This window comes from Stylophora pistillata, chromosome 5 (genome assembly GCF_964205215.1).
Source record: "Stylophora pistillata chromosome 5, jaStyPist1.2, whole genome shotgun sequence".
Taxonomy (NCBI): Eukaryota; Metazoa; Cnidaria; class Anthozoa; order Scleractinia; family Pocilloporidae; genus Stylophora; species Stylophora pistillata.
This window is the reverse complement of record NC_142523.1, coordinates 34090340-34116365: the sequence shown is the minus strand read 5'-3', so window position 1 is coordinate 34116365 and position 26026 is coordinate 34090340. Positions and strand designations below refer to the sequence as shown.

The 26026-nt window shown below is 39.0% G+C and overlaps 1 protein-coding gene and 1 long non-coding RNA gene across 2 annotated transcripts; one reads left to right on the top strand and one right to left on the bottom strand.

Moving 5' to 3' along the window:
* Window positions 1-400: 400 nt before the first annotated feature.
* LOC148731596 (uncharacterized) lies at window positions 401-16696 on the bottom strand. The gene is made up of 7 exons (XM_088760954.1): window positions 16496-16696; window positions 15673-15736; window positions 11137-11285; window positions 10968-11038; window positions 7735-7775; window positions 7576-7653; window positions 401-6973 (listed from the first exon to the last, which is right to left on the bottom strand). Exon 7 carries the CDS (start codon window positions 6958-6960, stop codon window positions 1672-1674), a length of 5289 nt encoding a protein of 1762 aa, XP_088617080.1. The 5' UTR covers window positions 6961-6973; window positions 7576-7653; window positions 7735-7775; window positions 10968-11038; window positions 11137-11285; window positions 15673-15736; window positions 16496-16696; the 3' UTR covers window positions 401-1671.
* Window positions 16697-16709: 13 nt separating this feature from the next.
* LOC148731595 (uncharacterized) lies at window positions 16710-25324 on the top strand. The gene is made up of 3 exons (XR_016001588.1): window positions 16710-16751; window positions 19174-19260; window positions 22830-25324. It is a non-coding gene; the product is annotated as an uncharacterized LOC148731595 (long non-coding RNA).
* The last annotated feature ends 702 nt before the right edge of the window (window positions 25325-26026 follow it).

Below are 26026 nucleotides of genomic sequence, written 5' to 3'. Positions count from 1 at the left end.
GGTAAAGAAGAACATTGTAATCGAAAGCTTCAGAAAACACATACGTTTACTGTTTTATGATCGAACAAAAGTCCATGTGACTTGTCTACGTCATAAACAGAGTCATCAAACCGGAGGGAACGACGTACACGGCAACCTCACCAACGGATCTAGACCAAAGGTGTACATAAAGATTTTCGGCCTGGGGAAGGGGGAAAAAATGGAACAAGCGCCAGGGATACGCAACTGAAGCCGCTGCTAAAGTTTGGCAATCTCTTCGGGTTTCACTCAATATATAAAAAAGATAACGAGCTTGCCAAAGGGGCGACGCTAAAACAAATCATGCTTGAATAATCTGGGTGGGGAGGGGCCACTGCACGCTCCAAAAGTAAAATCGAAAGATAATAACCACACAAGGATCTATTTGATGCAAAAAAATGTCTGCGTATTTGAATAAAACATCATCTCTTACGAAATCACATTTGACCGCAAAACGAATATATAAACTTACGTAAGCTCTCACAAACGGCTAATGTATATGTAGTCCGTCATTATTCTAAAGATCGGTGAACTGAGATTCACCGAGTCGAAATCAACCATCACTAGATCTAATCATCCCGATTAAAGGAAGCACCTCGTACACCTTGTAGTTAACGCGCGACTTTCATCTAAGAATTTTTTTAAAAAAATAATAGATAAAGCGTTTGTCTCCACTTCAACGAAATTTGAAATTCTAAGGTAATACCACAAGGAGTCTCTTAATCTATTACAATACTTTTAAACTTCTCAGACTGAGATCTACATTGCTATTAAGTCCTGAGCTATTCATTTGGAAACTTTGTCAATTATACTCCTTCTTACAGGAGGAGCCTGTTTTTGGTTTAAGTTCCATCAAATATAAAACATAACGAAACCACAAGGCTACCTTTTACTTTATAAATATACGTTGCTGATAAGAAGAGAGTGATATGTACACAAGCCAATCAATCAAAAGTCATAATTCAGAAGAAGCAGCACTAAATGGCGACTCATAAACGATTTTGTCCTGTACCGTGGGACCGCAAGCAAGGAAACGTCTTTAAACTGTGTCCGATCACAGAGTTTGCAGATCAGGATATAAGAAGCTCAAGTGATATCAAATATAACGAAAATATCAAAACGGTATAGATTTTGGCGAAACTTCTCCAGCAAAAGGGACAGCAACGTCTAAACAGAATTAAAGGCCTTCACCGTTCATAAATTAGCACAGTTTCTAGATTATCTACACGTCCATCTTTTCTTCTTTTCAACGCAGCTTAACCCTTACTCCACGACGTACCTCCCTTTCTGTTGTAGCCGAGATAAGTTCCTCCTGACCTCTCGTACCCTAACATGATCTTGACCGTAATTGGAAATAAAAATTAGCAGTGCACGATCAAAACAATGCTTCGCTTCTTGGAGCTCGTCCAGGTCACTGTGCAAATTACCCAGGCTCTTGTAAGAGGCTGCAACCTTAATATGATCAGGTCCAAGCTTCTTCAGATGAATATCCAGTGCACGCTTATAGTAGTCTCTTGCTTGATCTGTTTCGCCAAGCGCTTTGTGTAAAATACCCAGATTGTTGTAAGAGGCTGCAACTTTAACATGATCAGGTCCATGCTTCTTCAGACGAATCTTTAGTGCACGTTTATAGTAGTCTTTTGCTTGATCTGTTTAACCCTGGTCACTGTGTAAAGTACCCAGATTGTTGTAAGAGGCTGCAACATCAACATGATCAGGTCCTAGCTTCTTTAGACGAATCTCCAGTGCACGCTTATAGTAGTCTTTTGCTTGATCTGTTTCGCCCAGGTTACTGTGTAAAGTACCCAGATTGTTGTAAGAGGCTGCAACCTTAACATGATCAGGTCCCAGCTTCTTCAAATAAATCTCCAGTGCATGATTATAGTAGTCTTTTGCTTGATCTGTTTCGCCCAGGTCACTGTGTAAATTACCCAGATTGTTGTAAGAGTCTGCAACATCAACATGATCAGGTCCAGGCTTCTTCAGATAAATCTCCAGTGCACGCTTACAGTAGTCTTTCGCTTGATCTGTTTCGCCCAGGTCACTGTGTAAAGTACCCAGATTGTTGTAAGAGTCTGCAACATCAACATGATCAGGTCCAAGCTTCTTCAGATAAATCTCCAGTGCACGATTATAGTAGTCTTTTGCTTGATCTGTTTCGCCCAGCGCTTTGTGTAAAATACTCAGATTGTTGTAAGAGGCTGCAACATCAACATGATCAGGTCCTAGCTTCTTTAGACGAATCTCCAGTGCACGCTTATAGTAGTCATTTGCTTGATCTGTTTCGCCCAGGTTACTGTGTAAATTACCCAGATTGTTGTAAGAGGCTGCAACCTTAACATGATCAGGTCCCAGCTTCTTCAGATAAATCTCCAGTGCATGATTATAGTAGTCTTTTGCTTGATCTGTTTCGCCCAGATCACTGTGTAAATTACCCAGATTGTTGTAAGAGTCAGCAACATCAACATGATCAGGTCCAAGCTTCTTCAGATAAATCTCCAGTGCACGCTTACAGTAGTCTTTCGCTTGATCTGTTTCGCCCGGGTCACTGTGTAAAGTACCCAGATTGTTGTAAGACTCTGCAACATCAACATGATCAGGTCCAAGCCTCTTCAGATAAATCTCCAGTGCACGCTTATAGTACTCTTTTGCTTGATCTGTTTCGCCCAGCGCTTTGTGTAAAATACCCAGATTGTTGTAAGAGGCTGCAACATCAACGTGATCAGGTCCCAGCCTCTTCAGACGAATCTCCAGTGCATGATTATAGTAGTCTTTTGCTTGATCTGTTTCGCTCAGGTCACTGTGTAAAGTACCCAGATTGTTGTAAGAGGCTGCAACATTAACATGATCAGGTCCTAGCTTCTTTAGACGAATCTCCAGTGCACACTTATAGTAGTCTTTTGCTTGATCTGTTTCGCCCAGGTTACTGTGTAAATTACCCAGATTGTTGTAAGAGGCTGCAACATCAACATGATCAGGTCCAAGCTTCTTCAGACGAATCTCCAGTGATTGATTATAGTAGTCTTTTGCTTGATCTGTTTCGCCCAGGTCACTGTGTAAAGTACCCAGATTGTTGTAAGAGGCTGCAACATCAACATGATCAGGTCCTAGCTTCTTCAGAAGAATCTCCAGTGCACGCTTATAGTAGTCTTTTGCTTGATCTGTTTCGCCCAGGTTACTGTGTAAAGTACCCAGATTGTTGTAAGAGGCTGCAACGTTAACATGCTCAGGTCCCAGCTTCTTCAGATAAATCTCCAGTGCATGATTATAGTAGTCTTTTGCTTGATATGTTTCGCCCAGGTCACTGTGTAAATTACCCAGATTGTTGTAAGAGTCTGCAACATCAACATGATCAGGTCCAAGCTTCTTCAGATAAATCTCCAGAGCACGCTTACAGTAGTCTTTCGCTTGATCTGTTTCGCCCAGGTCACTGTGTAAAGTACCCAGATTGTTGTAAGACTCTGCAACATCAACATGATCAGGTCCAAGCCTCTTCAGATAAATCTCTAGTGCACGCTTATAGTAGTCTTTTGCTTGATCTGTTTCGCCCAGCGCTTTGTGTAAAATACCCAGATTGTTGTAAGAGGCTGCAACATCAACGTGATCAGGTCCCAGCCTCTTCAGACGAATCTCCAGTGCATGATTATAGTAGTCTTTTGCTTGATCTGTTTCGCTCAGGTCACTGTGTAAAGTACCCAGATTGTTGTAAGAGGCTGCAACATTAACATGATCAGGTCCTAGCTTCTTCAGACGAATCTCCAGTGCACGCTTATAGTAGTCTTTTGCTTGATCTGTTTCGCCCAGGTTACTGTGTAAATTACCCAGATTGTTGTAAGAGGCTGCAACTTTAACATGATCAGGTCCAAGCTTCTTCAGACGAATCTCCAGTGCACGCTTATAGTAGTCTTTTGCTTGATCTGTTTCGCCCAGGTTACTGTGTAAATTACTCAGATTGTTGTAAGAGGCTGCAACATCAACATGATCGGGTCCAAGCTTCTTCAGACGAATCTCCAGTGATTGATTATAGTAGTATTTTGTTTGATCTGTTTCGCCCAGGTCACTGTGTAAAGTACCCAGATTGTTGTAAGAGGCTGCAACATCAACATGATCAGGTCCTAGCTTCCGCAGAAGAATCTCCAGTGCACGCTTATAGTAGTCTTTTGCTTGATCTGTTTCGCCCAGGTTACTGTGTAAAGTACCCAAATTGTTGTAAGAGGCTGCAACATCAACATGATCAGGTCCCAGTTTCTTCAGCTTAATCTCCAGTGCACGCTTATGGTAGTCTTTTGCTTGATCTGTTTCGCCCAGGTTACTGTGTAAATTACCCAGATTGTTGTAAGAGGCTGCAACATCAACATGATCAGGTCCCAGTTTCTTCAGACGAATCTCCAGTGCACGCTTATGGTAGTCTTTTGCTTGATCTGTTTCGCCCAGGTCACTGTGTAAATTACCCAGATTGTTGTAAGAGGTTGCAACTTTAACATGATCAGGTCCTAGCGTCTTCAGACGAATCTCCAGTGCACCCTTATGGTAGTCTTTTGCTTGATCTGTTTCGCCCAGGTCACTGTGTAAATTACCCAGATTGTTGTAAGAGGCTGCAACTTTAACATGATCAGGTCCCAGTTTCTTCAGACGAATCTCCAGTGCATGATTATAGTAGTCTTTTGCTTGATCTGTTTCGCCCAGGTCACTGTGTAAATTACCCAGATTGTTGTAAGAGGCTGCAACATTAACATGATCAGGTCCCAGTTTCTTTAGACGAATCTCCAGTGCATGATTATGGTAGTCTTTTGCTTGATCTGTTTTGCCCAGCTCCCTATGTACAATACCCAATTTGCTGTAACATGCTGCTTTTTTCAGGTCCCCTCCTTCGTGATTTGATTCAATCATTTTTAACTGCAATTTATAAAAGACCATCGCTGCTCCAAACTCACTGTGGTCATGGCACATGTCACCGAGGGTGCAAAGGCCACCAGCGTAAGAACTTAAAGACTTAAGTGCTCTTTCGGAGAATTCTGGCTTTTCTATTCTAATTACCACATGTTCAAGTTTTAAGCTTAACATCTTTAAATGGGGAGCTAATTTTCTTCCCCCATCAATAGAAGCTAATTTTTCGAATTTTGAGAATGACATTACAGCCCCATATACCACTTCGTAAACTTCATCCTTTGTCCAATCTTTCGCCGCAGATTTAATAACATCGTGAACAATACCATGAGCTCGAATATAGATACCACTCACTTTTTCTTCTTCTTCCTCTTCTTCTTCCTCTTCTTCTTTTTCTTCAATCAGCAATAAAGAACATTGATTCATTCTCATTCTCATCATCTCTTCATCTTCAAAATCTTCATCTACTGCTCTGATGTACTCGATAACAGCTTCTTGAAGGATCGGCTGTAATGCACACACATAGAGAAAATTGAACATGTGATGGAAAATTATATCGTCCGCCATCGCCTTTTCGACAGCGAGTGTTATTACTTTGCTCATGGAGTTTGGATAGCTTGGATTGCTCTCAGCAAGTCTGATTTCAGTAGCACTTCGTTTCCCCTCTTCCAATTTCTTCAGGTAGTCGCTCCAGCCAAATTTCGAGGATACCTTACTCTGACGAACTTGTCGCACATACGTGGCTGCAGCCGCTAGGGCAAGTGGCTGGTAGTCTAATACCTTAGCAACTTCTTTCTCTATGTCATTAATTGGGATATCAGAAAGAATGCTCAACAAAGAGCATGCGTCGTTAGGTTGCATTCCTGCACTGACAGAAATGTTTTGTACGGAAGAGCTTGTTAACGGCATAGACGCAGTGCCCTGCGTTGTTATTAGCATCTGGCCCCTTGCCCACACCTCGTTTCCTGTATCAGGCAAATGACCGCTTGAAAGAGAGTTCCCATTATCAACTACCACCAGCCATGAAGTGTAATGCTTAATTTTTGCACTTATTAGGGTCTTGAGATATGAAATCTTCTCGTCTGTGTTCAAATCGTTCGAGCCGTAAGTGTTTGTTATTTCATATCCGGGACATTTGCAATGTTGAGCAAAAAGGACATACGAATTCAAAATTGTTTGTGGGCTTTCAGCATTCAGTGTCATGACAAATGAAGCTGCGGAAGGTGTTTCTTTGACTTCGTCGTAGAATCGCTTGGCTGCTAAACGGGCCAGCTGAGATTTGCCACTTCCTGGATTTCCTGACAAATACAGTATGCTCATCCCATCATCGGTGCGTTTTAATGTTTGCAGGTTTCGCATAATGTCATCAACCTCAGATTCTCGAGCAGCGATGTCGTGCGTTGGTTTAGGAGGGAGAATGCAAAATGGAGAGACATCTGCGAGTAACTGTTCTTGCAAGGCAAGCCTCTGTTCTTCTTTTCCTTTAAGTTCCTTTTCCTTCTCCTTAAGTTTTTGTCTCAGGTCGTTAACCACTCTTAAAACTTCACTTAACTCCTCTGTGGGGAAGGTTGTTTGATTTTGGACCTCATTGATTTTTAATGTGGGAAGACTCAGGGCGACGAATGCAGTTTTCACCCGCGATATAACAATATTGAAATCTCCGTCACAGAGTTGGCCTGCTTCGTCATGTGCGATTTCATTCCGAATATTTCTTAGTTTATCTATGTTTGATCGAACCACTGAATTGAGACCGTGGATACAATCTGAAAAACGAATAGCGTAAAACAGCATGGTACAATCCCAATCAGCTCTATCGCCATTCTTCATGGTTGATAACAGCCGAGCGTTTTTGCTTCTCTTCTTAGGGGACTCGCCATTCCAAAAGTCCATTCCATTTTTAGGTTGATCTTTCCATTCTCCTAGTGTGGTCTTGTGGCGACTGTCCCATTCTTGTTTAAAGATTGTTCGCAGACCCTCTGTTATAATATCAGTGACAACGTAACACATCCTGAAGTAATTTTGCTGCTCTTCTGTGTATTCAAATGCAGCGGCCATTTCTTGTTTGAACCTGAGCAAAACCGAAGTTTTGTTAATACGCATTAGGGTTGTCTTTGAAAATAGTATATGTGTCAAGATCTACCGATACGCGCTTAGACATGTTTTTGTAGGAAAGGGGTGGGTCAGAAGCAAGGAAGTCTATTTCCTTTCTCAAAATAATTTAAATATATCAACAAAGTTGAAATGGTAAATTGTCCACCGTTACGATTATAAAAGCTGACGTTTCGAGCGTTAGCCCTTCGACGGAGCGAAGAGCTAATGCTCGAAACGTCAGCCTTTATAATCGTAAAGGCGGCCAATTGACCATTTCAACTTTGTTGATGTATTCAAATTATCTCGTTACCCCCACCGACGCAGCCCCGAACAATTTTTTTAGAAACTATCAGCCTCTATTTTTTTTTTCTCATCCGAAGAAGCAAACGAAGTTAACTCTGATTTTACTAGTTTTTGTTCAAATATGCGACTTAAGGAAAATCGATCACCTAACTCGTCAATTTCGCGTTAACTTTCCTGCAAAAACTGATATCGCACGAATCCCTCGTCAGGTAATGAATTTGCCTATAATAAAGAGCCGAAATAAATTCCCAGTGTACTGTATAAATTGATACTCACCACACTTGACGGTTAACTTTAATGTACGTCAACTCGTGAACGGAGGTTTCTCCACGAATGGAAATTATCACTCTGAAGCTATAGTTCGATAACAAAAGCAAATTCAGAGAAAAAAGTTATCTGGAACTCACTTGAATCAGTAACTTAGATAATACATACCATTCTGGAAGCTTGAGAAACCTTTGGTATACTTAAACTGTCTGCAATCAAAGGTTGAATAGTTAAGAATCACATGCATTTAAAGATGCACACAGCAGCATATCCGGTGTTTTATGTGTCATAAGCTAAGTAAAGCTGGCATTGTGATTGGTTCTTATCTATGATCGATTGGAGGACAGACGCATTTATCATATAAAACAATCAGAACTCTAGTACTTTAGATCATATCCACATGTATTTTGCGCTATATAAGTAATAATCAATTGAATAATAGATCATCCATGATGGCGTTGGTCTGTTTAGTAATAGATCACAGAAGACGTCAAAATAGTAAGAACATCAGTGACACACTCTGCTGCGCCTCACATGACACTTTTGTCATCTATTATTAAACACATACATGGCAACATGTCATCTATTTTTCTTTTGTTTGAGAAGTATTAAGAATAGTTTTTTTATGATTTCTGGTCCATCACTTCTTACCGCAAAGTAACACAGAGATTTGAACGACTTTGATCTGATTAGTAAATGAATATTACAAATTCCCATGCTGTTTGACAATCTAGACGGCTCCTAACAGCGTAAGGAAGCCTTCTGCATCTAGTGCTGCCACAGATTTGCTCTGGGTTTCTGTTGCTTAAGGTTTCTTTTGCAAGAATTTGCAAATGTATCTACTTTTTGTTCACGGCTTATGTAACTGTTATCAGTCGAGGCTTACTTTCGCAGCAAGTCATGCGTAATGAAAGATAAGTGAAAATGACTTAGCGGGGTCTCTGTTAAAAATTGGTAGACAAACAGAATTCTTTTCAGCCTTAGCCAAGAAATACATTTGACATAATAAGCGTTCTTTTATGCAATATTGACGTTTGGAAAGAATTTAAGAAGACATTTCACGAAAACCACTTGTTTTGTTCGCTATTTATTTCGTTTCTTCTTCATCTCACGGACATTAGATCTCAAAAGCTTCAAAGGCTTTGGCAGTTTTTTCGCAGCTGGTTTATCTCACTGAGTACTGGAACTAACACTACAGTGCTGGTATACTGTGGCACTGCAGTGCTGGTATACTGTGGCACTGAAGTGCTGGTATACTGTGGCACTGCAGTGCTGGTATACTGTGGTACTTCAGTGCTGGTATACTGTGGCACTAAACAAAATTTTATTTCCTGAGGTCCTCTTATCTCTTCCACCTCTAGTCCTTAAAACAATGGATGATTCTCCCAACAAAAATTCTGTAGCTTTAATAAAGCTGTGGCAGCCGTAGTCCGCTGCTTTTTGCCCCTTGCGTTTTTCATAATTACTGACAACTTAACTAAACAGTTCCGTCTTTCGTTCATTTGATACGGTCAGCATATTAGACAATGGATCATATCAGTTAGAGTATCAAAAGAACGTAAGGTCACAAAAATCTCTTTTCTAACTTAAAGCGACGATGGCAGAAGTCGCAGTGCAATTTTATCTTTTTGCGAAACTAGTTTTCTGTATTACGCTGCTTCTCCTGCAGCGTGTTTCGTATCAAGATAAGTATTCTACAATGTTCGCTTGTTTCTTTTTCGTTTGAAACGAGTTGTATCTGCTACGCATAACTTTCAGGTAAGTGAATTAAGGTTTGCTTCAAGTTGTCAAAGTTCTAGAAACTCTTTTCGTGAGGTAATAATACTTTATCAGCGGTAAAGAATATAGACTGCTTTCTGTAGTCAACAAAACACTTGAGGAACTCGCATGCGAAAGCTAATCTGGCTTCGTCGCGATGCACATTAATCACGTCTCTAAGCAAGACAGGACAAGAGACTTCGAGAGATTTAATTGGAAGGCCGCACAATACTTAAAAAGCGATGATCGAATAATAATGACGCCATATCAATGGGCCATTTGAACTGCTTTTGTTTTGCTGAGGTAAGAAAGACAGGTTTTTAGGTTACGTCAGTTAAAAGAAAATAGTTTGTATTTTCCTGGTTACGTTCTTTGCACTCACCCAAACAAACTTTGATCATTGAAAAATAGTCAACTTGAATGAAAGGACGACTTAAACTGAAAATAGAGCCGGTAAAGACCTTATCTAGCTTGAGCTAAGAAACCTATTTGAAATAACAAGCAACCTGCTTTGAAGTATTGAAGATATTCGGTGCCCAACCAAACACAGGAGTTCTTTTGTTGAGTATACATTTTCATTGATTTAGGGGAATTTGTGTTAAGGAAGATGAAAGAAATCACAGTTAAATTTTATCTTGTTACGGTCTCATGAAGCTCCTTCTCTTCCAATATAGAAATTCTAGGAAGTATTTTTCGTTTGAAAAGAGTTGTATCTTCTACCCATAACTTTCATCCGAATGAAATTATGATACTTGCTGCTGCCAAGGTTTGGAAACTTTTCGTGAGGTGGTGATTTATCATTTGCTATAGAAAATATAGGCTGCTTTCTGTATTCAACAGAACACTCGACGAATTCGAAAGCGAAAACTTATTGGGCCTCGAGGCAAAGCACAAATAGCTGCACCCTGCAGGTTTAATATCAATTGTTGTACTGACAACTATTGAATTCACTTTGGTTTGATCCTTGTTCCATAATCTGTCCGCAGCAAAATAACGCTTTGATTCGCTCTACAAAAGTCTGAAAAATTATTCGCTAACGTGAGTGAAATGACTCGTACTTAGCTTAAAAAGTGAAAGGGAGAAAAGATGGAGCTTATCCACTTCCCCCCTCTCTCTCTCGGTCCTCCCTATTTCACATTTAATATTTAATTACAGTTCCTTAAGTAATATTTTCTTCTATGCAATGAAATCGTTGCCAGTGATTTGTCAAATGTACACGGATAGAAACACTGAGACAAACAGAATGCGTGCGAAAGGCAATCGAAAAGAGAGGCTGAAAATAAAAGGCACAAACGAAAACCGACCCAAGGACAATATGAACGTTCTTCTCGTAGTCTGGATACATGGATAATAACAACGCTCAAAACTGAAACGATTAGCTTGACATCAGCGCGGATGAAATGCGAGGGGACCCGCACTGAGAAACTGTGCGATTCACTTGACGTTGAAATATTTTTTGCTGCAGTTCTCTTCGTAAACCTCATGAGACTTGAAATAAACACGGCTGTGAGAGTCTGATAGAGGATCAAGATTTACAATTGAGGCGATTGAGTCATAAGTATCTACGGGGATAGGACTTTAACGATTATAGGCAAAGAAATATAGTTTTTCCAGTCTAAGCTTACATCATCGTCGAAACATACCCAATATACTGAATGGCAAGGAAGTACGTGATCCTCTATCCCGAGCGAAGACTGATATCTCTCGTTATTGTCTAAAAGGGAACGGTAGATAATTCGTTTCAGTTTCATAATAAGCAATCCTGGTCCGCCACAGAAACAACTAAATTACATAAAGACACAATGTACTTACCAGCAAGGCTTGTCCCAGTGCCTTGAGGAACAAATAATGCTGATTAATGCTATTATTTGTCTTAGGATCTTTTCACTTTTGTTGTGGATCGTGATCGGCTCGCACGAAGAAGACTCCAAGCCGATTGCTTGCAATCGAAACGTTCTTATCTATATCGGAAGTGAAAACAAAGTGAATTAAGCGACAAAACTTCAATATAAACGAATGAAGAGCAACATACCCTCTATACTTCTATACTTCTATTTATGGGATTGCAGAAGATCTCAAATATTAACTGGCTATATAACTGGCTCCCCTATATAACTGGCTTCAAAGTAAAGGTTAAAAATAAGTTTAAAATAGAAAAATATGTGTGTATGAAGAATAATACTTGAGATAAATTTCATAAAAAGTGGCTAATAAATAAGTAACTGGTTAAGCTAATTGCAATACTAGAAGAAGTAAAATCTGTGTTACTATGTTATAGTATAGTGTATTATAATACTGGAAAACTAGTAACAGTGGTACTTAGTACTAATAGTAGTAGTAGTAGTGTAATAATTTAGTGATAATAGTACGTAGTGTACCAATTTAAATGTAACCTGTGTGATACAGGGAGCTATGTTGGTTACACACGCGGGCATTTATATGCCCACGTGGATAGCCATAAGAGCACGTCATCTTCAGTACGCAAGCACGACGACATCCACCACGCAGGTGCTGTCCCTGAGGACCTTCTTAGCTGTTTCAAAGTTCTCAAGAAGTACATGAGCAAATTCGATTGTCTTGTCAACGAGATGCTTTACATTAAACAATTAACACCGAGTTGGAACGTGCAAACGGATTCTATCCGTGCTAAAGTATTTGTGTAGCTACCTCTCCTATGTAAATTAGTTGTAACTCCTGAACTCGCATTTTTTAATTTTATTTTCATTTGTACCCTTGATAATGGCGTCATGAAGTCGCCGAAACGTCGGGATATTATATCGCTCGTTTTTACCTCTCTATGTGTATAGTTTGTTATGATTTTTGGTCCATCACTCCCGACCGCAAAATAACACAGAGATCTGAGGCGCTTTGAACCGCTTGTTTAATGAATTTTAAAATTATTACTCTTTTCGACAACGGAGGCAGTTATCTAGACTACGAGAAGTCCCTCCTTTTCGGCCGCGTGGTAAGCGTGGCCAAGTGGTTAGGGTGCTGGACTTGTAATCCGGTGTCCCGGGTTCAAGTCCTCCACCCTCCCTCTCACTGGATTTGTTCTCGGTTGCCCCTGGTTCAACTCCTCGACTGCACTCTGTAAATAGCCCACTGGTCTGCCTCATGACGGTGGGGATTTTTAAGCACTTATTTAGTTTCCTTGGCATATTAGCATGTATTGCTAATATGCCTAATCAGCCTATACAACCCGAGTTAAAATAAAGTTCCTTCTTTCCTTTTCCTCCACGAGGTGCGTCGTGCGAGTCAAAACAGAAAAGATTCAGTAAAAATAATGCCGTTAGTTCGCTGCGAGAACTCTTGAAGTGACGCTAATGCGCCGCAGGAGGTCCATAACTATGGAATAGAGCTGTATCTTCCGCCATAAACTCTTCAGCTTTGAGAAGTTTGTAGCAGTTTTCTTTCGTGTCCTCATTCGTTGAGTTGATACACTCAGAATATCAGATAAGGAAATTGCAAAGCGTATCAAATAACATAGATACCATTTTCATTTATCTATGGGAATTTATGCAAAGGAAGATGGATGAAATCACTAACAAATTTTATCTTCTTACGGTCTCATGAAGCTCCTTTTCTCCAAGTTATCATCCCATCTTTTTACAGTAAATGCACTCTACAGCATCAAAATAACATTAGGATGTACCGCGATCCGTTAATCTTAATCATTTTTCAAACCTTTTTCGCTCTACAAACGTCTGGAAGATTCTTCGCTAACGTGAGTGCGATAACCTTGCTTAGTGTAAAGAATTAAGATCGGAGGAAAAGATGGAGCTTATTCATAATAATATAATAACTTAATAACTTCTAGAACGCTATTTTCATTCAATGATCAACAGCGCTTAATAACTTAGAATACTACAGCAAATTCAAATTTATAAAACTAAGTACATGTACATTAATCTTAACAATGCATGTTAAAAATAAGAATAATTTGGAATATCCATAATAAGGATCTTAATCAGGAATAAGGATCTTAATAAGCAACTTAATTAGTAATACTAATAAAAATTAATGTCAGACAGGGTACTTTGAGAAAGCTGCATGAAATAAATAAGGTTTCAGCTTACATTTAAAAAGCGCCCATCCATGAATAGCTTTAAATGTTAAAATTATGATCTTAAAATGAACACGATGTTGTACTGGTAACCAGTGAAGTTGACAAAGCGCAGGAGAAATATGTAAATACTTACTTGAACTCAGTACAAGTCTAGCCGCAGCTTTCTGCACAGGTTGCAATTTGGCTATTTGCGACTTAGGAAGGCCATACAAAAGTCCATTACAATAGTCTGAACGACTAGTGATAGTGATTCAACCCCATTCCTCTCCCTTCCTTCCCTGTTTCACATTTAATTACAATTCTTCAAGTAATATTTTCTTCTATGCCATGGCCAGTCCGAAAGACTATCGGTATTCACTAGACGCACCGTAAAGCGCTATTTAAGTAAAATGATAAAGTTATAATCATCATTATTATTAAGTGATAGTTACCTCCGAATGCGATTTACAGTGGTTTGTCAAAAGTACGCAGATAGAAACACTGAAAAAAACAGAATGCGTGCCAAAGGCAATTGAAAAGAGAGACTGGAAAGAAAAAGCAGAAAAGACAACGAACGCAAGGAAAACATGAAAGTTCTTCTCGTAGTCTGGATACATGGATAATAACAACACGCAAAGCTGACACGATTAGCTTGTTATCGGCGCGGATGAAATGCGAGGGGACCCGCACCGAGAGCCCGCACGACTCACTTATCGTTTTAATATTTTTTGCTATTTTTTTCTTTTTTTTTTAACTTGAATTTTGTGTATAGTTTGTTATGATTTTCGGTCCCTCGGTCCCTACTGCAAAATAATAGACTTAAAGTACTTTGACCCGTTTAATTAACGGACATTAGAAAATTCCTTCGCCGTTCGACACTCTGGATTCCTACTAGCGAAAGCAGTTATTGTAAGCCTTTTGCATCTAGTGCTACCATGACTATGTTCCTGCAGTTTTCTGTTCCTTGAGGTTTCTTTTGCGAGAATTCGCAAATAGATCAATTGTGGGTTGTGTGTGCTTTTCAAGGCAGAAAATAGAGCTACGTTATTGGCGGGTGCGCCAATGATAAATCACCATATTAGAGGAGGCTTATATATCCAGAAGACAATAAAGAAATTTAAAAGACACTTCGAGAGATTTTATATGAAAGGCCGCACAATACTTGTAAAGCGTTGATCAAATGATCATGACGTCATATCAACGGGCCATTTGAACTGCTTTTGTTTTGCTGAAGTAATGAAGACAGGCTTTTGTGGTTACGTCAATTAAGTGGAAATAGTTTACTTTTCCTGGTTACGTTTCGTTGCACTCGCTTAAACAAAATTTCATCGTTGAAGAAAAGTCAACTTGAATTAAAGGAAGAAGTAAACTGAAAATAAAGCTGGTAAAGACTTTCTCTAACTTGAGCTAAGAGATCCATTTGAAGTAACAAGCAACCTGCTTTGAAGCATTGATATTTGGTGTCCAACCAAACATAGGAGCTCTTTTGTTGAGTTGATAAACTCAGAATATTAGATTAGGAAATTACAAAGCGTATCAAAATAACATCAACAACATTTTTACTGATTTATGGGAATTTGTGCTAAGGAAGATGGAAGAAATCACGGTCAAATTTCATCTTGTTACGGTCTCATGAAGCTCCTTCTCTTCCTATATAGGAACTCTAGGAAGTATTTTTCGTTTGAAAAGAGTTTTATCTGCATGTCATAACTTTCATGCAAGTGAAACTAAGGTACTTATTGCCGTCAAGTTTTGGAAACTTTTCGTGAGGTGGTGCTTTATCATTGGCGATAAAGAATATAGGCTCCTTTCAGTCAACAAAAACTAGTCAACAAAACGCTCTACGAACTCGAAAGCGAGAACTTCTTTGGCCTTGAGGCAAACCAAATTATCTACATCCCTAAATAGTTGCACCCTGCGGGTTTTATATCAATTGTTTTACTGACAACTATTGAATTCGCTTTGGTTTGATTCTTGGTCATTATCTGTCCGCAGCAAAACAACACTAGGATGTGCCTTGACACGTTAATCTTAATTATTTTTCAAAGTTCTCTCGCTTAACAAAAGTTTGGAAAATTCTTCGTTAATGTGGGTGTAATAACCTTACATAGCGTAAAAAGTGAGAAGGCGGGTACGACGGAGCTTACCCAACCCCCCCTCCCTCCCTGTTCCACATTATATTAAAGTTCCTTATGTATCATTAGCTATTGTACCATCCCGATAGACTATTGTACAGCGCATCGTAATGCGCTATATATGTAAAATAATAGTTATTATTTTCATTATCACTAAGTGATAGTTACCTCCAAATGTGATTCACATGAAATCGATGCCAGTGGTTTCTCCCAACATACACAAATAGAAACACTGAAACAAAAAAATGCGTGCGTTAAGCAATCGGAAAGAGAATAAGTAAGAAATAACACCGACGCAAGGAGAATATGGACGTTCTTCTCGTAGTCTGCAGACATGAATAATAACAAAGCGCAAAACTGACACGACAACCGCAGATTCGATTAGCTTGATGTAAGCGCGAATAAAAAATCTGAATAGTGTTGCGAGGGAACCTACACTAAGAGCCCGAGCAAGTCACGTATCGTTGAAATAATTTTTGCTGCAGTTCGCTTCGTTAACTTGATGAGACTTGAAACAAACTCGCTTGTGATCACTCAAGGATTACAATTGAGGTGGATCATAATAGTTGCAAAATTTAAAATCGGAACGGGGACAGGACTTTGATTATTATCGGCAAAGAAAATATACTTTTCGCAGTCTATTCAAGCCTTTATCAGAATTATTTTCCATAGTCATTCGAGCTCATCCGATAAGTTGATACACTCAGTAAATCTTGTCATAAAATGGTGAAGCGTATCAAAATAGCATCACTTACATTTTCACAAAACAATATTTCAAGGGTGGGACAAGAAAGCGTGGTGAAACTTCACGTTGTTGCTGAGCTGGCTAATCTCTCTTCTCCAAACAGTCGTCAAGTCTTTTAAAGGGAGTATCGCATCCATCTTAGGATGGAAAGTTTTTTGGTCTAATTTTAAGTAATTTAACCTCGCTTGAAAGCAGTTGTAATTTTGGTTAATATCCTTAGGTGTAACTGAAATAAAGTCATCTTACCGTTGTCAAACTTTCAGACACCTCATAGCAAGATAGTAGTGCTTCTTTTTGCGATAAAGAATAGAGGCTGCTCTCCGTGATCAAAAAAGTGCCCGATGAACACGAAAGCGAAAGCTAATCTGGCTTCGACACCAAACACATTAATCACGTCTCTAAATAGCTGCACCCTGCAGGCTATATCAATTGTTTTACTGACAACTATTAACTAAATTCACTTAGTTTGTAACGAGTTGTATTTGCTACGCATAACTTTCAGGTAAGTGAATTAAAGTTTGCTTCACGTTGTCAAAGTTCTTGAAACTTTTTTCGTGAGGTAATAATACTTTATCAGCAGTAACGAATATAGACTGCTTTCTGTAGTCAACAAAACACTTGAGGAACTCGCATGCGAAAGCTAATCTGGCTTCGTCGCCATGCACATTAATCACGTCTCTAAGCAAGACAGGACAAGAGACCTCGAGAGATTTAATTGGCTATAATCATCTCATATCCAACAAACGCGAGTGGAATAATTGTTTTATTAAAACGCTACATTAAATTATTAAAAACCGACGCAAGGAGAATATGGACGTTCTTCTCGTAGTCTGCAGACATGAATAATAACAAAGCGCAAAACTGACACGATAACCGCAGATTAGATTAGCTTGATGTAAGCGCGAATGAAAAATCTGAAGAGTGTTGCGAGGGAACCGGTACTAAGAGCCCGAGCAAGTCACGTATCGTTGAAATATTTTTTGCTGCAGTTCGCTTCGTTCACTTGGTGAGACTTGAAACAAACTCACCTGTGATCACTCAAGGATTACAATTGAGGTGGATCATAATAGTTGCAAAATTTGAAATCGGAACGGGGACAGGACTTTGATTATTATCGGCAAAGAAAATATACTTTTCGCAGTCTATTCAAGCCTTTTTCAGAATTATTTTCCATAGTCATTCGAGTTCATCCAATAGGTTGATACACTCAGTAAATCTTGTCATAAAATCGTGAAGCGTATCAAAATAGCATCACTTATATTTTCACAAAACGATATTTCAAGAATGGGACAAGAAAGCGTGGTGAAACTTCACGTTGTTGCTGAGCTGGCTAATCTTTCTGCTCCAAACAGTCGTCAAATCTTTTAAAGCGAATGTCGCATCCATCTTAGGACGGAAAGTTTTTTGGTTTAATTCAAACTAATTTAACCTCGCTTAAAAGCAGTTGTAGTTTTGGTTATCCTTAGGTGTAACTGAAATAAAGTCATCTTACCGTTGTCAAACTTTCAGACACCTCATAGCAAGATAGTAGTACTCCTTTTGCGATAAAGAATAGAGGCTGCTCTCCGTGATCAAAAAAGCACCGGTGAACATGAAAGCGAAAGCTAATCTGGCTTCGACACCAAACACATTAATGACGTCTCTAAATAGCTGGACCCTGCAGGCTATATCAATTGTTTTACTGACAACTATTAATTAAATTCACTTGATTTGTTATGATGTTTGGTCATCATTATCCCAGTGAGAAAAACTACGCTTAAATGTGCTTTGAACCGTTGATCTGTATCATATTTTAAACTTCTTTCGCTTGCCATAAGTGTGGAATTCGAGGCTGATGACCTCAAAAGTTATAGATATCTCTAATTATTAAAAACTGGATCATTCGATAATGCAATTCAAGACTTTTCATTGGCTTAGCCATTATGGTATATGACCCAATATATCATAAACTACGATATGGTAAGCGTACGCATAAGCTTAAAATTGAAAGGGTGCTAAAAATGTAATAAAATTGAATAATTTAATGTAGCGTTTTAATAAAACAATTATTCCACTCGCGTTTGTTGGATATGAGATGATTATAGCCAACTCGGCGCTACACACCTCGTTGGCTATCTATCATCTCATATCCAACGCGTGGTGGTGGAATAATTGTTAAATATCGCTGAGTTTCTTAAGCATCTCTGATTTTTTTAAGTCCCGTCAAATTCTTAATATCACAAAAGATCCTTTGATTCAAATATTTTTAAAGGTAAAGAGTGACTTAAAATATTTTTATATTCAACTTTATACTAATAATTTGGGGATTTTTCCTTGCGTCATCTTCATGTCTAATCTTTTCCCCAAAATTACAGTGATATAATCAGAATTTTTACTACCACAGAAACTCTATTAATTTTAAGCACCTCTCATGTCGATGATGTAAGGTGGAAGACTCGAGTTATCTATCAAAAAGTATTGTATTGTAAGTTCTGAGGCAGAATTTTGAGCAGGGCCAAATGCTTGACTTGATATTTACTGACCCTACCCTCCCTCCCCACTGCTATGTCTCAATACACTCCAATTTCCTTTCTGGTGTCCATTTCCCAATGGTTTGTTCGTTTAGCATCGATATAAGTTTTTTCTTATTGTAATTTTCCTTACAGAAAGGTTACCGTAGCAATGATGCAGCCCTTAAGAAACACCATTCACACTTGCTTGATTTACCTGTTATTTTCAAACAAATAAGTAGCATGTATTGTCATGATGGGATTGTAATCAGGGTATACAAAAGTTCAACCCTCAAAACCCAAGAACTGATTAGCAGGTAACTTTTCCCTATTTTTTTCAAATGTTACCCAGGAAACAGGTAATGAGAATACCAAACTTATTAGGAAGATGTTGTTATCTTGATCTAACTCCAAATTCTTGTAACTAATTCACAGGGAAACGTGTAACAGCTACAGGGGAGAATTCACCATCAGATCGTGGGAGTAAAGTAAAGTCTGTTTGCGAGCCTAGTGGCCCATTAGGTCGGTGCTTAACTCCGGTTTCTGTAGCATTAAGCGACAAGCAGTATTTGTACTCCCCCCTGGATGGGATGCCAGTCGATCGCAGGGTTACCCCCAGCATTAACTTTGCCGGTACCCATTTCTACACCTGGGTGAAGAGAGGCACTGTGAGAGTAAAGTGCCTTGCCTAAGAACACAACACAATGTCCCGGCACGAACCCGGACCACTCGATCCAGAGTCGAGCGTACAAACCATGAGGTCACCGCGCCTCCACAGATCGTGCGAGTAAAGGGGTTAAAATAGTCGATGCAGTTGCCTTAATGCCACCTCACTTTTTTGATGATTTTAATCGCCATTGCGCCAGGTGAACAAGGCCTCGTAAAACTATAAGATTTATTAGGTACGAACATAAATGTTGCCGGGTGGATTAAGCGCATTTTATACATGATTGTCATACTGTTTTCCACAAGGATCATGGACATTTTGTTTATCGTATAAAAACCATGGGCCTTTACTGACAAAAAATTCGATGAATGACCCTAAATTGACATATAATCATTTGGCAAACACATTGTATCGAAGGACTATCCTATTAGCAATATTTCCTTTCTATTCTTTACTCTGAATTTTGCCTAAAGAATAGAAAAGTTTTCTTACCCTCTAATATTTACCTTTCTTTCCATGTCGGTCTAAACAGGTAATACTGAAGGAATTTAAGACATAGTCTAGTGCGATTGTTTCAGGGTATACTTTAATCTGTCTCCTAAGGAGAGGGTAAACAAGCTTAACTGTTTTTGTCGATATTTTTACTTTTATTATTTGCCTAAAAGTAATGAATTAGGACTGTGACACAGGTTAACTCGATCTAGAGGCAGATCCTTTCACGTCATGCCTTTTGCTCGCGCGCAAAGCATTACCTGACATTCCGCCTCGTTTTTTAAAGTCTTAGAAACGAGACTAGCGTAGCACCTTAATTATTTGATTTTGTAAACCTCGATGAAATTAAATTCTTAACTACTTTGATCAATATTTACCTCTACAATCCTTTCTTTCCTTTCGTACTCCGCTCGGTAACTTTCTTTTTTTTTTTAATCAGCGCACAAATTTTGTTTGTTTTTTTTTGTTCATGAATCCTTTTCAGCCTAGTGCAATGATCAATCAATCGATCAATCAATTAATCAATCAATCAATTAATACTTTATTTACCCACGTAGCGTCAAGGAGCTCATAGAGCTTGTTCAAAATACGTACGTGCCTGTAAAATTAAGAAGCTAAAAAACGTAATACATACTGTCGAGACCTAATTGATTAGAAATTAAAATAACTAGCAATTAATATTAAAACTTAAGTCTGTACAGTAAAATTCAAAGTCACTTAAATACAGGTATAAAATGGTGAAGCAATAGCTTAAATAATTTAAAATTAAGATTAAAAATTATGTTTGTACGATGAAATTGAGAGTCACTTAAATACAAGTATAAAATTGAGAAGCAGCTAGGTTTGAATGTTATCAATAGCTTCTTAAAAAGTTTCATATTACTGGCCAGTAACAACAACAAACATATGAAACATATGTGTGAACTGCGGTTATGAGACGTATATGAGAACGATCCTTCGCAGTAAAGCACTATTTGAGCAATAGTGAAAATCAGACCTGAAAAAAATTTCAGGCCTGTACGGGATTCGAACCACTGACCTCTGCGATACTAGTGCAGCGCTCTACCAATTGAGCTAACAAGCCAAATGGGAGCAGGCCATCAAATTAATTCGATATAAACCCGTAGATGATAAATCGAACAACAACAAACATATGAAACATATGTGTGAACTGCGGTTATGAGACGTATATGAGAACGATCCTTCGCAGTAAAGCACTATTTGAGCAATAGTGAAAATCAGACCTGAAAAAAATTTCAGGCCTGTACGGGATTCGAACCACTGACCTCTGCGATACTAGTGCAGCGCTCTACCAATTGAGCTAACAAGCCAAATGGGAGCAGGCCATCAAATTAATTCGATATAAACCCGTAGATGATAAATCGAACAACAACAAACATATGAAACATATGTGTGAACTGCGGTTATGAGACGTATATGAGAACGATCCTTCGCAGTAAAGCACTATTTGAGCAATAGTGAAAATCAGACCTGAAAAAAATTTCAGGCCTGTACGGGATTCGAACCACTGACCTCTGCGATACTAGTGCAGCGCTCTACCAATTGAGCTAACAAGCCAAATGGGAGCAGGCCATCAAATTAATTCGATATAAACCCGTAGATGATAAATCGAACAACAACAAACATATGAAACATATGTGTGAACTGCGGTTATGAGACGTATATGAGAACGATCCTTCGCAGTAAAGGTCAGTGGTTCGAATCCCGTACAGGCCTGAAATTTTTTTCAGGTCTGATTTTCACTATTGCTCAAATAGTGCTTTACTGCGAAGGATCGTTCTCATATACATATTACTGGCCAGTTTTACACTTGTAGGTAATCCATTCCACAGCTGCGCACGCATATAAGTGGAAGTTTTTTTATAAAATTTAAACTAAATTTAGGTGCGCACAAATTAATGCCGGTTCCTCTCAAATTGTACATAGTTTTCCTAAAACTACAAAAATCCCTGATATATTTGGGACCGTCGTTATGCAAATATTTATATAACAGAATAAGGTATTGTTGTTTTTTTCTATGGTCTAACGTTTCCATATTCAAGATTCGCAGCAATTCATCATAAAGGGTAGACTTGAGATAACCCAGCAGTGATCTAAGAATATAATAGTTGGCATCTTCTAGCCGATTCGCTTGCACTTTCCCCAATCCAAGAAAGAGAGGGCAACAGTATTCAAAATGAGGGAGAATGAAAGTTTTGTAGAGCCTTAACATAACATTGCCAGGGAAAAAACGCCTGATTCTCCTAAGTGCGCCACTGTTAGCGTATACCTTTTGAAGCTGTTTAGTAATGTGATCCTTGAAAGATAGCATACTATCAAGTTCAATGCCAAGTATTTTGATAGATGGCAGTGTCTCAATGACAGAGCTGTGTATGGCCAGGTATTTATTTATACTCGAAATTTATGGAGCTTGTCAGGCACCTAGCTTAGATAGCTAATGAATCGAGTAGAAAATAAATGAAAATATAATACTAAAAAGTTACAAGAAAAGCTCAGAGATGATAAGTAAAATATAAGGTTAACTAATTAATTAATTAATTAATCAATCAATTAATAACATTATTAAATACACTAATATAACTAAATACATGCTACTGAAAAGATAGAGTACTAAACCTACATCCAGGGTAAGAATTACATTAAGTCTAAGAGCTACAAAGGGTACAATTACATACGTCAAAAGTAATTTTCCTGATACGTGTTACAAACTCTTTTAGTGTTCGTGAAGTTCTTAAGTCATTAATTAAAGAGTTCCAGATTTTTGGACCAAAGTACCTGAAAGTATTTAGCCCATGCTTAGTAGTGTTGACTCTGGGTTGTACAAGAATCCGTTCGCCACGTAGGTTGTGTGAGTTGTTTACTTACAGGGACCAATGGGTAATGCTTGCGTCTTTGTGTTGTTGATCACCAGATGATTCTCTCGAAACCACGACGATGACCGCTCAAGACCATTATTCACTACAAATTCGAGAACCATGGGCGAGACGTCTGAGGCATACATAGTTGTGTCGTCGGCGTATAACCTCAGAGATATATCCGGTATGGCGTAGTTCAAGTCATTTATATAAATGTTAAACAGCAGCGGTCCGAGGAGGGACCCTTGGGGAACGCCCACCATTACTTCTGAGTAGTTGGAGCAAACACCGGACAACTTAACTCTCTGTCTTCGCCCCAACAAATAGGAAGAAATCAAGTTTAATGCAGACGGAGAGGAGCCATACGCTTTTACTTTAGCCAAAAGGAGGTTATGGTTAATAGAATCAAATGCTTTGGACAGGTCCACTGCCACGGCTATAACTCCCTCCCTTTTGTAAAGGTTTCGCCTCCAGTCCTTAGTCATCTTCAAGAGTGGGGTGCAAAAAGAGTATTTCTTCAAGAACCCAGATAGATTCGGAGAAAGATGTTCATGGAAAGCGCCGTACAGCTGGTCAAACATAATCTTCTCGTACACTTTAGAAATGGCGGTAAGAATGGAAACAGCACGATAATTCTCTTTGCGTGTATCTTCATCTTTTTTTTTTCAAATACCGGTGTCAAGTTCCCACTCTTCCATTCGGTTGGCCATGATTGGTTCATAATCAGATGGTTGATCAGCTGTGTTATCTCCTCAGTTAGGATGGGAGCAGCGAGCCTTAAGAGACGCGGTGAAATTCAATCTACGCCAACAGCCTTCCGGGGATTTAGATTGTCTAAGATTTGACGAACACAGCCACAGCTTACAGGCTGGAAGACAAACTAATCTAGCAGCATTTTGCTAGCGATTAGATTTACACTTGGATGATCGTTGAAGTCACTTTCACGTTGATTTGTTGAAACTACATTGGCGAAATAGCTATTAAACATTTCCACCACCTGCCTGGGTTCCGTCGTGACCACACCGTTCTCAACAAGAGTTATGTTACTTAGTTTATTTATGCCAAAGTTAGGAAGAGGAGTCTTCATTTTCTTCCAAAGTTCACCAGGATGTTTCGCTCCTGATGCCGTGTCGTAACAAAATTTACTTATTCCTTAGCGCTTAAGTAAAGTTACTTTATTACGTTGTTGCTTACAAGCAACAGCGTTTTTGATTAACTACGCTGCTTTATTATGCTGTTGCTTATGATGAAATGAATTACGGCCGCGCTAAAGCACGGATGACATCAGATCTCAGGGGGCGTGTCAAAAGTTCCTAAGCTAAAACTGGGTACTGAATGACATGATTTAAAAAATCACATGCTGATATTACAGCAGACTCGGCCGACATTATAGAAGGTAACCCCACCCCCTCCCCTCTGAGGCCTTAGTATATCAGTGAGCCCCCTCTTTGGCAGTCAATTTTTGATCGCCCTACTTTAACAGTCTTCTAGCGACGACTGACTCCTTCTCCGTCCTCCTGAAAAATGTGATCCCCCAAATTTCCCCTCCACTGCGATCAATAACGAGTGGACTCTAATCTCATAATAAATAACAACATTTTCTAATTAACATTATCACTCACTCTTTCTTTTTGTTCATCAGAAATTTTCGTATTCCAGGCCCTACAATTTAAAATGGGAAAGAATGTTTCATTCAAAAAGTTCTTATAAACTCTGAAGCTAAAAGATTTAGAACAGTTACGCACGCGTTAAACAAAGTCGTTGCCATTAATGAATTCACATCAGCCCTCTAAAAGGTTACGAGCCCGACAACGTTGGTAAGTAACAGGCTGAAAAAGGATAACCTCGTACCTTATTTAAGGAGTCGAATATTAACCAAAATGCTTAGTATTTTTGACAGGGTTACTTTAAAAAAAAGAAAATTTACCTGTATGATATTTCCGTTTATTTGCGTGTCGCTTTTTTGACGAACTCTGTGGATAAATGAGACATGAAATGAGTCAACGTGGGGACTGAAGCAGTCAGACAATCAGCTGTAACATTAAAACCTGTCCTTCTCGGTCAAAGTAATGGTCACACCATATCACCTCAGAGCGAGACCAGACTCATCCCCAATCTTTCCCTCGCCTAAGGACCCGTTACTATATATCACCAGGGGAGGGCGAGGAGGATTTTAAGGGGTGCATAAAGTTTTTAGAGGGAACAGAGGGGGATCATTGGTCGCTAACGGGATATAAAGGGGGGACGTTAGGAAATTGAGGGTCATTCCAATACTACAGAGCCCTATGGGAAGGACTAAGTCAGGTGAATTTTTAACCGTGATCATCGAAAATATTCTAGCCCTCTTTCCCCTCTGGGCAATAATAATGAGGCCTCCATTTTCTATTTCAGTTGAATTAGGGCAGATGACAAGCGTAACATTTATGATCTATCTATAACGTTTCCTGCATGTTGGAAAAGACGATATCAAATGTCACTTACATTTTATTGTTCTCATTGAAATTTCCATCTAAAAGATATACATAAACTACAAAATTGTCACTTAGAGTGAAAAAAAAGTAATCGTGAGACTAAAACAGCGCGAAAGGTTCAAATAGGTCTGTAAAAGGAAAAAAAATACTAGGGAAAAAGAGAACTAGATAGATTTTTTAAACATAAAGCGTATGTAATAAAGGGTATCCAGTTGAACTTTGCCAGAACGCTATGTGGCTGTAACAAACTGTGACTCATTGGCCTGTCTATTAGCTTAAAACTCCTCAAAGATGTCAGATATTTTGGTTCTGACTCCTTGAAATCCCCCCTCCTAGCCATTGCAACGTTCACACATGCACAGACGTCAATCGAACGACTGTTAGCGCGCTTTTTCCCACCAAACGCGTTCTACGACGAGGAGATGATTTTCTGATATCTAACACTTTACATCCCTACATCGGTTATCTATTCATTTCCTTGTGCTCACGGGAAGAATTTGGTTAACAGTCAAGTGCTTCTTTTGTTTGAGATCATTTTCTTCACTCTCGTGACCTTAACATTTGATTCAAGAGTGGAAATATTGTAAATGTAATTAGAAGTTAGTCACTTTTAGGGATCGAAGGGTTAATTCAAGAGTGCTCTTTTGACATTTGATTCACTTTCCTTGCCAAGCTTCAGTTTCATTTTAGTTATGGATATCTCTTGCTGGTCTGCATTATCTCCAACCCTACCCTTTGCAGTCTGCAGTTTTTCTATTTGATCGTTATGCTCGTTGATCTTG